The 16,275-nt window shown below is 36.8% G+C and overlaps 1 protein-coding gene across 2 annotated transcripts in view; it reads left to right on the forward strand.

Moving 5' to 3' along the window:
* The window catches only part of LOC106079545 (leucine-rich repeat-containing protein 74B-like), a 43,860-nt gene that overhangs the window by 18,365 nt on the left and 9,220 nt on the right, over positions 1–16,275 (forward strand). For both annotated transcript variants that reach the window (XM_056024639.1, XM_056024640.1), the window contains 5 exons: positions 1,358–1,451; positions 8,572–8,621; positions 9,000–9,081; positions 9,272–9,357; positions 10,340–10,546. In XM_056024639.1, the coding sequence (XP_055880614.1) occupies positions 1,358–1,451; positions 8,572–8,621; positions 9,000–9,081; positions 9,272–9,357; positions 10,340–10,546 (519 nt within the window). The remainder of the gene's footprint in view (positions 1–1,357; positions 1,452–8,571; positions 8,622–8,999; positions 9,082–9,271; positions 9,358–10,339; positions 10,547–16,275) is intronic.

The following is a 16,275-nucleotide window of genomic DNA, read 5'->3' on the forward strand; positions in this document are numbered from 1 at the left end:
TTCTTTGATTTAGAACCGATCTCTAAGACTGACTCCTAAAATATTTCTTAGCCATCTTTGTTGAGCCACATTTTATGTTTTTCAATTTCGGCAGAAGACTATTCACACTTTAGGCCTATTAATGGAGCCCAAGCCACTGGTAGAAATTTGTAACCTTTCTTGACCACACTCTTGGAATCACATGCCTGTATTTCGCTTTAGATTTTATATCGAAAAGAATTTTTTTTTTGTCAAATCATCTGTTGAGGGGTTTTAAACTAAAAAATCTCTGGAGTTTTTTTGTTTTGTTTTTTAATTCAAAACCCCATTTAGCTACGATCATAGAATTTGGTGACTGTAGTTTGCTTTAGAATAATATTGAAGAGAGAGGTTTTCAACTCTAAACGCTCTGTAGGGGAATTTTAAACTCAAAACCATCTGGAGGGGTTTTAAACTTTAAAGAAAAAGCCATCAACTCAAAACACCCTTTGGCTACGCTCATAGATTTTATAGTGTGTAATTTGCTTTTTTTTTTATATTGAAAAGGTACTTTTTAGCTTCAAACCCCAACTGGAGGGGGGGGGGGTTAAACTTAAAACCCCTTTGGCTACGCTCATAGAAATTGATTGTGTAATTTGCTTTTTTTTATATTGAAGAGGGGGTTTATCGTAAATTTTGGAGGGGGTTTTAAAATCAAAATCTTCCTTAACTGTGCTGTTGGAATTTGGGGATTGTTGTTTGCATTTTTTTGTTTTGTTTTATAGAAGAGGGGGATTTAACTGCAAAAACCTCTGGTAGGGGGTTTAAAACTCAAAACCCCTGGTAGAGGGTTTTTAACTCAAAACCCCATCGGCTGTGCTGTGGTAAGTGATGATTTAGTATTAAAATCTCACCTAAAATAAGCAAAATGAAAGCAAAAATCAGTCACTTAATTCCGTTCAATTCATTTTGAGGGGGGGGGGGGTTGAACCCCAAGACCCCCCCCCCCCGGCTACGCCCATGCTTCACACACACTTGGTAGGTCCTACTTCACACACATCTTGTAGGTCATACTTTTCACACATCTTGTAGGTCATACTTTTCACACATCTTGTAGATCATAATTTTCACACATCTTGTAGGTCATAATTTTCACACATCTTGTAGGTCATACTTTTCACACATCTTGTAGGTCATAATTTTCACACATCTTGTAGGTCATACTTTTCACACATCTTGTAGGTCATACTTTTCACACATCTTGTAGGTTATAATTTTCACACATTTGATTAATTATAATTCTGAGAACTACTATTGCAAGATTATGGTCTATGTGATAGTGTTGAAGTATTGCATGATAATGTTTGATTAGCTTTCAATGTTTTACTTTCATTTTCAGAATTTGAAAAGGAATAATTTAAAAAGTGCTGGTGCCGCCATGATCAAACAAATAGTGGAAGCCAACAAATTAATTATCTCATTAAATGTAGCAGGTAAGTAGCCAATCAAACTAACTGGAAATACAGTTCAATAGTCTGTCAAATAGTCAGTTAAATAGTCAGTTCAATATTCTCTAGTTGTTTAATGAGTCAATATCTCTAGTTGTTTGATGAGTCAATATCTCTAGTTGTTTAATGAGTCAATATCTCTAGTTGTTTGATGAGTCAATATCTCAAGTTGTTTAATGAGTCAATATCTATAGTTGTTTGATGAGTCAATATCTCTAGTTGTTTGATGAGTCAATATCTATAGTTGTTTGATGAGTCAATATCTCTAGTTGTTTGATGAGTCAATATCTCTAGTTGTTTGATGAGTCAATATCTCTAGTTGTTTAATGAGTCAATATCTCTAGTTGTTTGATGTGTCAATATCTCTAGTTGTTTAATGAGCCTATATCTCTAGTTGTTTGATGAGTCAATATCTCTAGTTGTTTAATGAGCCAAAATCTCTAGTTGTTTAATGAGCCAATATCTCTAGTTGTTTAATGAGTCAATATCTCTAGTTGTTTGATGAGTCAATATCTCTAGTGCTTTAATGAGCTTATATCTCTAGTTGTTTGATGAGTTAATATCTCTAGTTGTTTGATTAGTCAATATCTCTAGTTGTTTAATGAGCCTATATCTCTAGTTTTTTGATGAGTCAATATCTCTAGTTCTTTAATGAGTCAATATCTCTAGTTGTTTAATGAGCCTATATCTCTAGTTGTTTGATGAGTGAATATCTCTAGTTGTTTGATGAGTCAATATCTCTAGTTGTTTAATGAGCATATATCTCTAGTTGTTTGATGAGTCAATATCTCTAGTTCTTTAATGAGTCAATATCTCTAGTTGTTTAATGAGTCAATATCTCTAGTTGTTTAATGAGTCAATATCTCTAGTTGTTTAATGAGTCAATATCTCTAGTTGTTTGATGAGTCAACATCTCTAGTTGTTTGATGAGTCAATATCTCTAGTTGTTTGATGAGTCAATATCTCTAGTTGTTTGATGAGTCAATATCTCTAGTTGTTTGATGAGTCAATATCTCTAGTTGTTTGATGAGTCAATATCTCTAGTTGTTTGATGAGTCAATATCTCTAGTTGTTTGATGAGTCAATATCTCTAGTTGTTTGATGAGTCATTATCTCTAGTTGTTTGATGAGTCAATATCTCTAGTTGTTTGATGAGTCAATATCTCTAGTTGTTTGATGAGTCAATATCTCTAGTTGTTTGATGAGTCAATATCTCTAGTTGTTTGATGAGTCAATATCTCTAGTTCTTTAATGAGTCAATATCTCTAGTTGTTTGATGAGTCAATATCTCTAATTGTTTGATGAGTCAATATCTCTAGTTGTTTGATGAGTCAATATCTCTAGTTGTTTGATGAGTCAATATCTCTAGTTGTTTGATGAGTCAATATCTCTAGTTGTTTGATGAGTCAATATCTCTAGTTGTTTAATGAGTCAATATCTCTAGTTGTTTGATGAGTCAATATCTCTAGTTGTTTGATGAGTCAATATCTCTAGTTGTTTGATGAGTCAATATCTCTAGTTGTTTGATGAGTCAATATCTCTAGTTGTTTGATGAGTCAATATCTCTAGTTGTTTGATGAGTCAATATCTCTAGTTCTTTAATGAGTCAATATCTCTAGTTGTTTGATGAGTCAATATCTCTAGTTGTTTAATGAGTCAATATCTCTAGTTGTTTGATGAGTCAATATCTCTAGTTGTTTAATGAGCCTATATCTCTAGTTGTTTGATGAGTCAATATCTCTAGTTGTTTGATGAGTCAATATCTCTAGTTGTTTAATGAGCCTATATCTCTAGTTGTTTGATGAGTCAATATCTCTAGTTCTTTAATGAGTCAATATCTCTAGTTGTTTAATGAGTCAATATCTCTAGTTGTTTGATGAGTCAATATCTCTAGTTGTTTGATGAGTCAATATCTCTAGTTGTTTGATGAGTCAATATCTCTAGTTGTTTAATGAGTCAATATCTCTAGTTGTTTGATGAGTCAATATCTCTAGTTGTTTAATGAGTCAATATCTCTAGTTGTTTGATGAGTCAATATCTCTAGTTGTTTGAGTAGTCAATATCTCTAGTTGTTTAATGAGTCAATATCTCTAGTTGTTTAATGAGTCAATATCTCTAGTTGTTTGATGAGTCAATATCTCTAGTTGTTTAATGAGTCAATATCTCTAGTTGTTTGATGAGCCAATATCTCTAGTTGTTTGATGAGTCAATATCTCTAGTTGTTTGATGAGTCAATATCTCTAGTTGTTTAATGAGCATATATCTCTAGTTGTTTGATGAGCATATATCTCTAGTTGTTTGATGAGTCAATATCTCTAGTTGTTTAATGAGTCAATATCTCTAGTTGTTTGATGAGTCAATATCTCTAGTTGTTTAATGAGCCAATATCTCTAGTTGTTTAATGAGTCAATATCTCTAGTTGTTTGATGAGCCAATATCTCTAGTTGTTTGATGAGTCAATATCTCTAGTTGTTTGATGAGTCAATATCTCTAGTTGTTTGATGAGCATATATCTCTAGTTGTTTGATGAGTCAATATCTCTAGTTGTTTAATGAGTCAATATCTCTAGTTGTTTGATGAGTCAATATCTCTAGTTGTTTGATGAGTCAATATCTCTAGTTGTTTGATGAGTCAATATCTCTAGTTGTTTGATGAGTCAATATCTCTAGTTGTTTGATGAGTCAATATCTCTAGTTGTTTGATGAGTCAATATCTCTAGTTGTTTGATGAGTCAATATCTCTAGTTGTTTGATGAGTCAATATCTCTAGTTGTTTGATGAGTCAATATCTCTAGTTGTTTGATGAGTCAATATCTCTAGTTGTTTGATGAGTCAATATCTCTAGTTGTTTGATGAGTCATATCTCTAGTAGTTTGTAGTGAGTCTTTTTAAATTGTATTTCAACATTATTTACAAAAATGTTCCCTAGTCAAGTTGAATGTTTGGCTGACCTCCCACTTTGTCATTGTTAAAGACTGAAATAAAAAAAAAGACTTTGAATCAGTCATTCCTTTACATCTATGCATTGTGTCATAGTGACATCTACTCCCAGTCATAAGGTTCCAGCATCCATACCCCCCTCTCTCCTTGCATCGCATTCTATTTCCTCACCTTCATCAACAGTCACTTTTTCGGTCGACATAGTCACTATCCACTATCAACATAGTCACGTGATAAAGCATTATAGTCACTTTCTATAGTGTTGTAACTCTGTTCCTTCCTGACTAACCATTGTGTTTCCACGTGCGAAGTAAGGTGATTTTTGTTTATGATTTTGAATGTAAATGACCTGAACTAGTGTGTAAATTACCTGAACTTGTTTGTAAATGACCTGAACTTGTTTGTAAATGACCTGAACTTGTTTGTAAATGACCTGAACTTGTTTGTAAATGACCTGAGCTTGTTTGTAAATGACCTGAACTAGTTTGTAAATGTGAAACTTTAGTTATGATTTTGGATTTCTCGACTGCGGATTGAGGATGGTTTTCTTTAATTTGTGTTAGTGAATCGGGATATGTAAATTTGATTTGGAGATTGTGACATTATTTCTTTTTATCGGGGATATTGATTAATCATAGTTGGATTGTGCTTCTGCAATCGAAGAGATACCAGCGATGCTGAGACTCGGTGAGTTATTTTCTTTTGTCCAAGCGCACGTCTTAACCCTTTCAAGGCAGAGTCACTTTCTATATCAAATAATCATGTTCTATATTAATTAACATAATCTGTACATTTTATTATTTAAATTTAAAAAAAGTAGATCTAAAGGAAACACAATTAGACAGTGACCTGGCAAGACTTGAGAAGATTATTTCCGGTCTGTTTGGAGAACATTTGAGTGAAGTATTCTGTCAGTTCAGTTCTCTCTTGGAGGATACAGGGAATTAAGTTTCCTTTGACCCCGTGACCTAAATCTTGTCTTGAATGTTCACACATACCTACATATTGTGCAATGTTCAGTGAAATTTACACTGGATTGGTTCATCTGACTGTTGTGACGGACGTTAAGCCGTTAAACTGACATTAGAAAGGAAGCTGGGTAAGAATCAGATCAACAGAATGATGAGATAGATGGCGCTGTCCCAAGCTGCTAAATGTAATTATCTCCTTCCTCCAAAATATGATGGGCACTGTGCAGTTCATCTTGAGTTATTTATAAAGTCTGTGACGTTGTTTTTTGTTTTAAACTTACCTCCCCTGAATTTTTTTCTTTTAAAAGTGGTGTATATCTATGAAAAATCTGTTTGCATAATTAATTTAAAACAATTAAACGACTCACTTTCGGAAAAGAAAAAAGTAGCCGTAGCATCAGAACTTTGAAAGGTCTAAAATATTATAATGTCCGATTTTCAAGTTTTTAAAAATGTATGAGACCTAAACGGGATGGACAGACAGACCACAGAAAACTAATAGCGGTTATTGCCCTTTCGGGGGCCGCTAAAAAAAAGCGAAAGTAACACAATAGATGAAAAGCTTGACTTAGAAATGAAGCGGCTGAGTAAGCTCATTCTCATTAGAACATTTCCAAGTGTCATGCCAACTGAAGGTCACAGCGACAGAGAATTACAAAGACGTTGAATAATAAAAATAACACTAATCATAATAAAAACATCTTGTTTAGCATGGGCGTAGCCAGGGGGGGGGGGTTTGGGGTTCAAACCCCCCCCCCCCCCCCCCGAAATGAAATCCCCCCCCCCCCCAGGTGGGGGGAATCGGAATTTAGTGAATGATTTTTTTGCTTTGATTTTGTTTATTTTAGGTGAGATTTTAATACTAAACCATCACTTGCTCCAGCACAACCAATGGGGTTTTTATTTTAAAACCCCCTACCAGGGGGTTTTGAGTTTAAAACCCCCTACCAGGGGGGTTCGAGTTTAAAAACCCCTACCAGGAGTTTTGAGTTTAAAACCCCCTACCAGGGGTTTTTAGTTTTAAACCGCTTACTTGGGGTTTTTGCTGTTAACTCCCCCTCTTCTATAAAACAAAACAAAAACAAAAAGGCAAACGAAAATCCCCTAATTCCAAGAGCACAGTTAAGGAAGATTTGATTTTAAAACCCCCTCCAAAATTTACGATAAACCCCCTCTTCAATATAAAAAATAAGCTAATTAGGCAATCAAAATGTTATCAGCGTAGCTAAATGGGTTTTGACATAAGTTTGAGTTTAAACCCCACTTCAGCGGGGTTTGAAAGTAAAAAATACCTCTTTAATAATAAAAACAAAACAAATTATACACTCAAAATGTTATGAGTGTAGTCAAATGGGTTTTAAGTTTAAACTCCCCTCCAGTGGAGTTTGAAGCTAAAAAGTACCTCTTCAATATAAATAAAAGCAAATTACTCACTCTAAAATCTATGAGCGCAGGCAAAGGGGTTTTGAGTTTAAACCCCCCGCTAGGGGGGTTTGAGGCTAAAAAATACATCTTCAGTGTAAAAAAAAAGCAAATTACGAACTCAAAAAGCTATGAGCGTTGCCAAAAGAATTTGAGTTTAAACCCCCATTCAGAGGGGTTTAATGCTAAAAAAAATACCTCTTCAATATAAAAAAAAAGCAAATTACACAATAAAATTATTTGAGCGTAGCCAATCCAATCGGGGGTTTTGAGTTTAAACCCCTCTTCTACAGATGGAAATTGTTTAAAGTTTAAAACCCCTCCAGATGGTTTTGAGTTTAAGATCCCCCTACAGAGCATTTTGAGTTGGAAAACCCCCAACAGATGATTTTGACGATAAAACTTCTCTTTTCGATATAAAATCTAAAGCAAACTACAGTCACTTAATTCCAAGAGCGTATTCAAGAGAGGTTGCACATTTTTACCAGTGGCAGGGCTCCCTTAATAAACTGCAGTGAATAGTAATCTGCCGAAATTGAAAAACACTAAATGTGGCTCAACAAAGATGGTTAAGACAGATTTTAGGAGTCAGTTATAGAGATCGGGTTTAAATCAAGGAAATCCTATGCCGAACTGGGAGTCGACCCTTTAGTAAGATTGTGAGAGAGCGATGCATGAGGTTTGCTGGACATGTTCTCCGACAAAATGAATTACGCATAAGAAGAGTTGCAATGATATCCTAGTACAACTTGACGCCCTTATTCATTGAGGTCCTCATGGCAGGTGGGAAGAGGCTTCAGACATTACCAGTGACAGATTTTTATGGAAATAGCTTGACGTCTAATGCTCCGAACAGCGCGGTAGGGTCTAAGTCAGTAAGAATAGGACATTAGGTTTTTGAAATAAAACTTTTTAATAGCAGGAAAATACACTGTAGATACCTCAGAATATGCATTTTGTTGGTTTTCAATATCAGAAATAGTGCTTGGCGGCGGGGCTTCGCCCCGCGCTGGGGGAACTCCTAGCGCTCCATCAGACCCCCTTGCTAGTATTGGCGGGGAATCTACAATTTTTCCGCTAACTCATGGAAGAACCTATTCTAGGGCACAATAAACGTCTTCCGAAAGAATGAAGGGTCAGAATGCAATAAAGATTATGTATACACACACACACACATAAATACATATAAAAAAAAATTCGCGGGGGGGGGCAAAAAAAAAATCCCCCCCCAAACCCCCCCCCCCCCGAAAAAAAATCCTGGCTACGCCCATGTGTTTAGGTCTCATAAATTTTTAAAAACTTGAAAATCGGACATTATAATATTTTAGACCTTTCAAAGTTCTGATGCTACGGCTATTGAGAAAAGAACAGGTTTAATTGAGAAAAGAACAGGTTCAATTGAGAAAAGAACAGGTTCAATTGAGAAAAGAACAGGTTCAATTGAGAAAAGAACAGGTTCAATTGAGAAAAGAACAGGTTCAATTGAGAAAAGAACAGGTTCAATTGAGAAAAGAACAGGTTCAATTGAGAAAAGAACAGGTTCAATCGAGAAAAGAACAGGTTCAATTGAGAAAAGAACAGGTTCAATTGAGAAAAGAACAGGTTCAATTGAGAAAAGAACAGGTTCAATTGAGAAAAAAACAGGTTCAATTGAGAAAAGAACAGGTTCAATTGAGAAAAGAACAGGTTCAATTGAGAAATGTACACGTTGTTCCACCCATTGATTTCAACAATATTTCAGGTTTTGCTAATAGTTTTATATTTCTTCCTCAGCTAATGAATTTGTTGACAAAGATGGCGTCGTCTTGGCGGAAATGTTGAAGGTAGGAATGTGAACAAAGTCTGTCAAGTAGTTCTTCTTTCTGAGCTTCTGACACCAATGATAATGTTGTCAAACTTTAAACATGATAAGTCATCATTTAGATCTTTTAAAATAAAACATTGTTAGCCTGAAAGCATTAAGACAATAACAGAGAGACCCAATATAGACTTACAATAAAAATGCTACAACAATCATGTTAGTACAGTCCAACATACACTTTCCACACAGAAAGTGATTGTGGTAGAATAAAAAGATACAATTAATTTTGTTCCATAACCTGTTCAAGATAAACCATTTTACTAACATAATAGTATCATTAATTCCAGAGGTATGTCCATGTATTTCATCAAAAGTCTTTGATTCTAATCTTTGTTTTTAGTCAAGCAATCACCTCAAGTCATTGGACATTTCAGACAACCAATTCAGTCATATGACTGGAAAACATTTAGGCGAAGCACTAGGTAAATATGACTTAACATAACACTATTACAGATTTTCTTATCTCGTAGTTTTAGAGCTTAACAAATAATATGACAGCATACACAGTTTTCATTCAAAGTTAGAGACTTTGTCTTGCGAAAAACAAACACCAAAACATTCTTGATATAAATAAGCTTAGAAAAAGCTCAACTTGCTTCTTTTTTCTTTTAGCTCAAAATGAAACTCTGGAGACTTTAGATATTAGTTGGAATCAGTTTCGTGAAGGTGGCGCTGCTTGTCTCATGGAAGGTGTTAAGGTAATCAGTTTTAGAGATGTCAATCTGTTGGTCAAGTGTCACGTAACAGGTCACAGAAACATTGACATGACTTAGGCAACAGTTGGCATTAAATGTGTACAGTGGAAAGGTGACATGACTGAACAAGTTTCAGGTGACAGCTAACAGACACGTTGGACAGGTGGCATGACAGTCAACAGTGAACATGTGATGTGCTAAGACACAGTGGACAGGTGATACGCCTGACCACAATGGACAGGTGATGTGCCAAGCCACAGTGGACAGGTGATACGCCTGACCACAATGGACAGGTGATGTGCCAAGCCACAGTAGACAGGGGATGTGCCAATCACAGTGGACAGGTGATACGCCTGACCACAATGGACAGGTGATGTGCCAAGCCACAGTAGACAGGGGATGTGCCAAGCCACAGTGGACAGGTGATACGCCTGACCACAATGGACAGGTGATGTGCCAAGCCACAGTAGACAGGGGATGTGCCAAGCCACAGTGGACAGGTAATGCGACAGTCCACAGTGGACAGGTGATGTGCCAAGCCACAGTGGACAGGTGATGTGCCAAGCCACAGTGGACAGGTGATGTGCCAAGACACAGTGGACAGGTGATGTGTCAACCACAGTAGACAGGTGATACGCCTGACCACACTGGACAGGTGATGTGCCAAGCCACAGTGGACAGGTAATGCGACAGTCCACAGTGGACAGGTGATGTGCCAAGACACAGTGGACAGGTAATGCGACAGTCCACAGTAGACAGGTGATGTGCCAAGACACAGTGGACAGGTGATGTGTCAAGACACAGTGGACAGGTGATGTGTCAAGACACAGTGGACAGGTGATGTGCCAAGACACAGTGGACAGGTAATGCGACAGTCCACAGTGGACAGCTGCTGTGACAGACAACAGTAAAGTGCTGACATGTTAGACTGACAGTAACATCTGACTCGAGTTTCCTAATGACAGTTTTGTCTTTGCCTCGGCAGGAGAACATCACTCTGAAAGCATTGAATTTGTCTTTCAATTCTTTTGGTCGAGGTCTTTGTGAGAAACCTTACGATGGCTTGAGTCAAGCTCTAGCGGTCAACTCCAGTATGACCTCATTGGACGTGTCTAACAACAGACTCTCAGATCTAGACTTTATGATGGTGGCTAAAAGTCTGAAGACCAACGAAGCATTAACCAGTTTAAAGGTGAAATCTAGTAGTGAGCTTGGTCAATCACTAGTATAAGTTGTTGCATTAAGCATTACACTTTTATTCTGGCCAGATTTCAATGACAGAAGTCCATTGGCTAAATTTGAATTTTCCACTTAACACTTAACGAGAAAGTAGAAAAAACATTTCAGTTGTTGTTACTTTCTAAATGACACGTGATTAACTGACCATTAAAATACTGAATTCCTGCAAGAATCTCAGAGCTTCTGGTTCTTTCACCTTAACAGCAGATCTGTAGCTCCCACACTCTGCTATTCTGTTATTCGACTAAATAAATGTATCAACAGGTTTATCTTATCAGAATGCTAAACTAAGACATTTTAAAAGTATTTATCACAAACAAGTCAAAGTTAAAAAACAAAAACAAAATAAAAACCACACAACAGACAAACAAAAAACCAAAAAAGCTACAAAGAGAGTTTATGTGGAAACACAAACTCAAAATCGGCCCCCGAATGGTTTCACTCAAGTCTGCTTTCAATATTTTCATCAAGAATCTCAGAAGCTATGAACTACAAACTATCGACAACCACAACCTTATCTCCGCCAATACAAACTAAAGAGACGTTTGAAGTATCCAAAGGGTTGCCAATACTTGTGTAATGTTTGGCCGACTGACACCCCAGGATACCGAGATGGATTGATCTTAGTCTCTTATCTTAAACAAAACACAATAACTGATATTGTTGAATGATTATTTAATTGTCGGTTTTGTAAGGGTCCAATCTCTCATTCATTTCCTTTAAATGTTTAATTATATGTCATGTATTATATACTATGCTCTGCATTACATTTGTATATTATCAAAACAAAAAACAAAAAACTGCTTTTTAAATGATATTCGCCTAATATACATACTGAATTCATTATTTCTCCTTTAAAAACAAAAGTAAAAAATTTATTTAAAATGTAAGTAGCTTGCATAACAGAAAACACTTTATTTAGTCATACAAATTTTTGTTATAACATTATTTTGGAAAAAAAAAACACAAAACTGTTTGCATAAATCTTCAAAAATTAACCACTTTTAGTGCATACATTTTAATTAAGTCTCCCTTGAATTTTTCTAACATAGTGAATAGCTGTAAAAATGAAACATTCAACAGAAATGAGTAACAGCACCAGGGACCAAGTTTTTGAAGAGAGAAAGTAGTGAATTAAAATGCTACGAAAATAAGGGCATGCGCCGACCGAGGCTCGAACCTGTGACACTGGATTCGACACCACCGCCCAGCGATAAAGCACCAAGCCGACACAGACCACTTGTTTCGCTTGGTGCGTTATCGCTAGGCGGTGGTGTCGAATCCAGTGTCACAGGTTCGAGCCTCGGTCGGGGCATGCCCTTATTTTCACTACTTTCTCTCTTAAAAAAACTTGGTCCCTGTCGCTGTTATTTATTTATGTTTAATATATGTATGTATCATTTGTTTCCTCACCTAGCTTCAACTCTAGGTTTACTGTAAACATGATGCATGAAAAAGAAACAACCCTCTCACATACTTAAATAAAAAAAAAAAAAAGAAATTGTTCGCTTTGCTTCAGAACTTTGAAAGGTCTAAATTCTAAAATATCATGATATCATTTTCTTTTCTAGTTTTTGCGATCTAAACGGGACGTCCGGACAGACAGACCACACAAAACTAATAGCGGCTATTCCCCTTTCCGGGTCCGCTGAAAACATAAATTATTCATGATTCAGTGTCAAGGGGAGAAAACTCATTGTCATCATTCGATGTGTATATTTTTAAACAAGCTGGCAAGGAGAGTTGTCTCGCTTGCATTTCACTTAGTCTTGTCATCAAGACGTTTCCCAGACTATTCTAGAAGTTTTATTTTCATTCCAATATTTTTGTCACGTCGTCTGCGAAGTCTAGTTCAATAACTAGTAGATGGGGGGATCAACTGTCGCGCAAACTTAGAGGGGCACTCATTTCAACTAACGAGGATGTTATGTGGCCAGTAAAATGGTTTCTTTAATTGTGATGTCATTACCATCCAGCATCCAGTATCAACATAAAAATGCTAATTATTTTTTTTAAACTGTAAACCATTTCAGAAGTCACTTCAAATTTGATTTCAACATTTATGTTTCAAATTAAACTAAATGACTTTTTGTTCAACAATTCAGCCTGGTCTAGTGTTCTACGCTTCCGACTCGCGTGGTGATAGTTCCGAGTTTGAAGTCTATACCCTTTCATTTCATGATGTCATGAATGAGCTTTGAACTCTATACCCTTTCATTTCATGATGTCATGAATGAGCTTTGAACTCTGTACCCTTTCATTTCATGAAGTCATGAATGAGCTTTGAACTCTGTACCCTTTCATTTCATGATGTCATGATTGATGTTTGAACTATTTAGTTTGTATTAATCTTTCTATCTGAAGGCAAGTTCAAAACTTATAAAACAACAAAACTGACACTAGCTATGACTTACAAAACAAAGCAGACACTAGCTATGCCTTACAAAACAAATCAGACACTAGCTATGTCTTACAAAACAAATCAGACACTAGCTATGCCTTACAAAACAAAGCAGACACTAACTCTAACAAAACAAAGCAGACACTATCAGAAACTGATAAGTTCAAATAAAATTGTTCTCTCAACTTTCCATCTCGTCAGTTCAAGATCTGAAAGTGGTATTTTTCTTATTAGCATGCAATGAATTAATTATCTCATGGATACTCAAGTTACGCAACTGACATGATTGGATCAGTGTTTCTCAAACTGTGGGTGCAGACCTAGGTGCTGTATAGGGCAGTTTTGTTTTTATGGACTCAAGATGAAATCTTGTGGTATTAGCAGTAACATTGAGACGCACTGAGTATCAAATCATCCAATACAAACGTGATGGAAACAAATGTTTACACAATATAATGATTCAATTCAAAATGTTTTCATCTTTTAAGTAGAAACATTGTTTCCTCCTTTTTTTTTTTGAAGAGGACATTTCAATAGTGGTCCTACTGAACACCAGGACAGTCGTAGGTCACTCCATTACATACGTGCATGATCGACTGGCTCGAATGTTTATCACACTTCAGTCTTGTCCCATCTCAATACTTCTGAATTGAATGTCACGTAAATAAATGTTTGAGAAACACTGGAGTCATTTATTTGAGACTAATACGCTTTATTTCTACTGAATTTTACTTGCAGACATTTCTTGGTTACATTGTGACACACGGACAAACCAACACGCTGCCAGTGGATTGGCGTTAGAAGCCTAACGTTATGGCGCAGCCGTTAGGGCGTACAATGTTTGAGTCACATGATCTGTGTTCATTTCATTATGTCTTAAACAAGAATGATGCATATCTATGAGTGTGTGTGTGTGTGTGTGTGTGTGTGTTCCAACGTATTTTTTTATGTCAGATACAAATACTTTTAGTGTGTCCATTAGATTGGGGATTGAAGTTTGTAATTAGTGTGTGTGTGTAAGTGTGTGTGTGTAAGTGTGTGTGTGTGTAAGTGTGTGTGTGTAAGTGTGTGTGTGTGTAAGTGTGTGAGTGGGTGGATTGAAGTTTGTAATTAGTGTGTGTGTGTAAGTGTGTGTGTGTGTGTAAGTGTGTGAGTGGGTGGATTGAAGTTTGTAATTAGTGTGTGTGTGTAAGTGTGTGTGTGTAAGTGTGTGTGTGTAAGTGTGTGAGTGGGTGGATTGAAGTTTGTAATTAGTGTGTGTGTGTAAGTGTGTGTGTGTGTGTAAGTGTGTGTGTGTGTAAGTGTGTGAGTGGGTGGATTGAAGTTTGTAATTAGTGTGTGTGTGTAAGTGTGTGTGTGTAAGTGTGTGTGTGTGTAAGTGTGTGAGTGGGTGGATTGAAGTTTGTAATTAGTGTGTGTGTGTAAGTGTGTGTGTGTGTAAGTGTGTGTGTGTGTAAGTGTGTGAGTGGGTGGATTGAAGTTTGTAATTAGTGTGTGTGTGTAAGTGTGTGTGTGTGTAAGTGTGTGTGTGTGTAAGTGTGTGAGTGGGTGGATTGAAGTTTGTAATTAGTGTGTGTGTAAGTGTGTGTGTGTGTAAGTGGGTGGATTGAAGTTTGTAATTAGTGTGTGTGTGTAAGTGTGTGTGTGTAAGTGTGTGAGTGGGTGGATTGAAGTTTGTAATTAGTGTGTGTGTGTAAGTGTGTGTGTGTGTGTAAGTGTGTGAGTGGGTGGATTGAAGTTTGTAATTAGAGTGTGTGTGTAAGTGTGTGTGTGTGTGTAAGTGTGTGTGTGTGTAAGTGTGTGAGTGGGTGGATTGAAGTTTGTAATTAGTGTGTGTGTGTAAGTGTGTGTGTGTAAGTGTGTGAGTGGGTGGATTGAAGTTTGTAATTAGTGTGTGTGTGTAAGTGTGTGAGTGGGTGGATTGAAGTTTGTAATTAGTGTGTGTGTGTAAGTGTGTGTGTAAGTGTGTGAGTGGGTGGATTGAAGTTTGTAATTAGTGTGTGTGTGTGTAAGTGTGTGAGTGGGTGGATTGAAGTTTGTAATTAGTGTGTGTGTAAGTGTGTGTGTGTGTGAGTGTGTGAGTGGGTGGATTGAAGTTTGTAATTAGTGTGTGTGTGTAAGTGTGTGTGTGTGTAAGTGTGTGAGTGGGTGGATTGAAGTTTGTAATTAGTGTGTGTGTGTAAGTGTGTGTGTGTGTAAGTGTGTGAGTGGGTGGATTGAAGTTTGTAATTAGTGTGTGTGTGTAAGTGTGTGTGTGTAAGTGTGTGAGTGGGTGGATTGAAGTTTGTAATTAGTGTGTGTGTGTAAGTTTGTGTGTGTGTAAGTGTGTGAGTGGGTGGATTGAAGTTTGTAATTTGTGTGTGTGTGTAAGTGTGTGTGTGTGTAAGTGTGTGAGTGAATGGATTGAAGTTTGTAATTAGTGTGTGTGTGTAAGTGTGTGTGTGTAAGTGTGTGAGTGGGTGGATTGAAGTTTGTAATTAGTGTGTGTGTGTAAGTGTGTGTGTGTGTGTAAGTGTGTGAGTGGGTGGATTGAAGTTTGTAATTAGTGTGTGTGTGTGTGTAAGTGTGTGAGTGGGTGGATTGAAGTTTGTAATTAGTGTGTGTGTGTGTGTGAGTGGGTGGATTGAAGTTTGTAATTAGTGTGTGTGTGTAAGTGTGTAAGTGGGTGGATTGAAGTTTGTAATTAGTGTGTGTGTGTGTGTGAGTGGGTGGATTGAAGTTTGTAATTAGTGTGTTTGTGTGTGTGTGTGTGTGAGTGGGTGGATTAAAGTTTGTAATTAGTGTGTGTGTGTGAGTGGGTGGATTGAAGTTTGTAATTAGTGTGTGTATGTGTGTGTGTAAGTGTGTGAGTGGGTGGATTGAAGTTTGTAATTTGTGTGTGTGTGTGTGTGTAAATGTGTGAGTGGGTGGATTGAAATTTGTAATTAGTGTGTGTGTGTGTGTGTAAGTGTGTGAGTGGGTGGATTGAAGTTTGTAATTAGTGTGTGTGTGTGTGTAAGTGTGTGAGTGGGTGGATTGAAATTTGTAATTAGTGTGTGTGTGTGTGTGTGAGTGGGTGGATTGAAGTTTGTAATTAGTGTGTGTGTGTGTGTGTAAGTGTGTGAGTGGGTGGATTGAAGTTTGTAATTAGTGTGTGTGTGTGTGTGTGAGTGGGTGGATTGAAGTTTGTAATTAGTGTGTGTGTTTGTGTGTGTGGGTGGATTGAAATTTGTAATTAGTGTGTGTGTGTGTGTGTAAGTGTGTGAGTGGGTGGATTGAAGTTTGTAATTAGTGTGTGTGTG

This window comes from Biomphalaria glabrata, chromosome 3 (genome assembly GCF_947242115.1).
Source record: "Biomphalaria glabrata chromosome 3, xgBioGlab47.1, whole genome shotgun sequence".
In the NCBI taxonomy this organism is placed as follows: domain Eukaryota; kingdom Metazoa; phylum Mollusca; class Gastropoda; family Planorbidae; genus Biomphalaria; species Biomphalaria glabrata.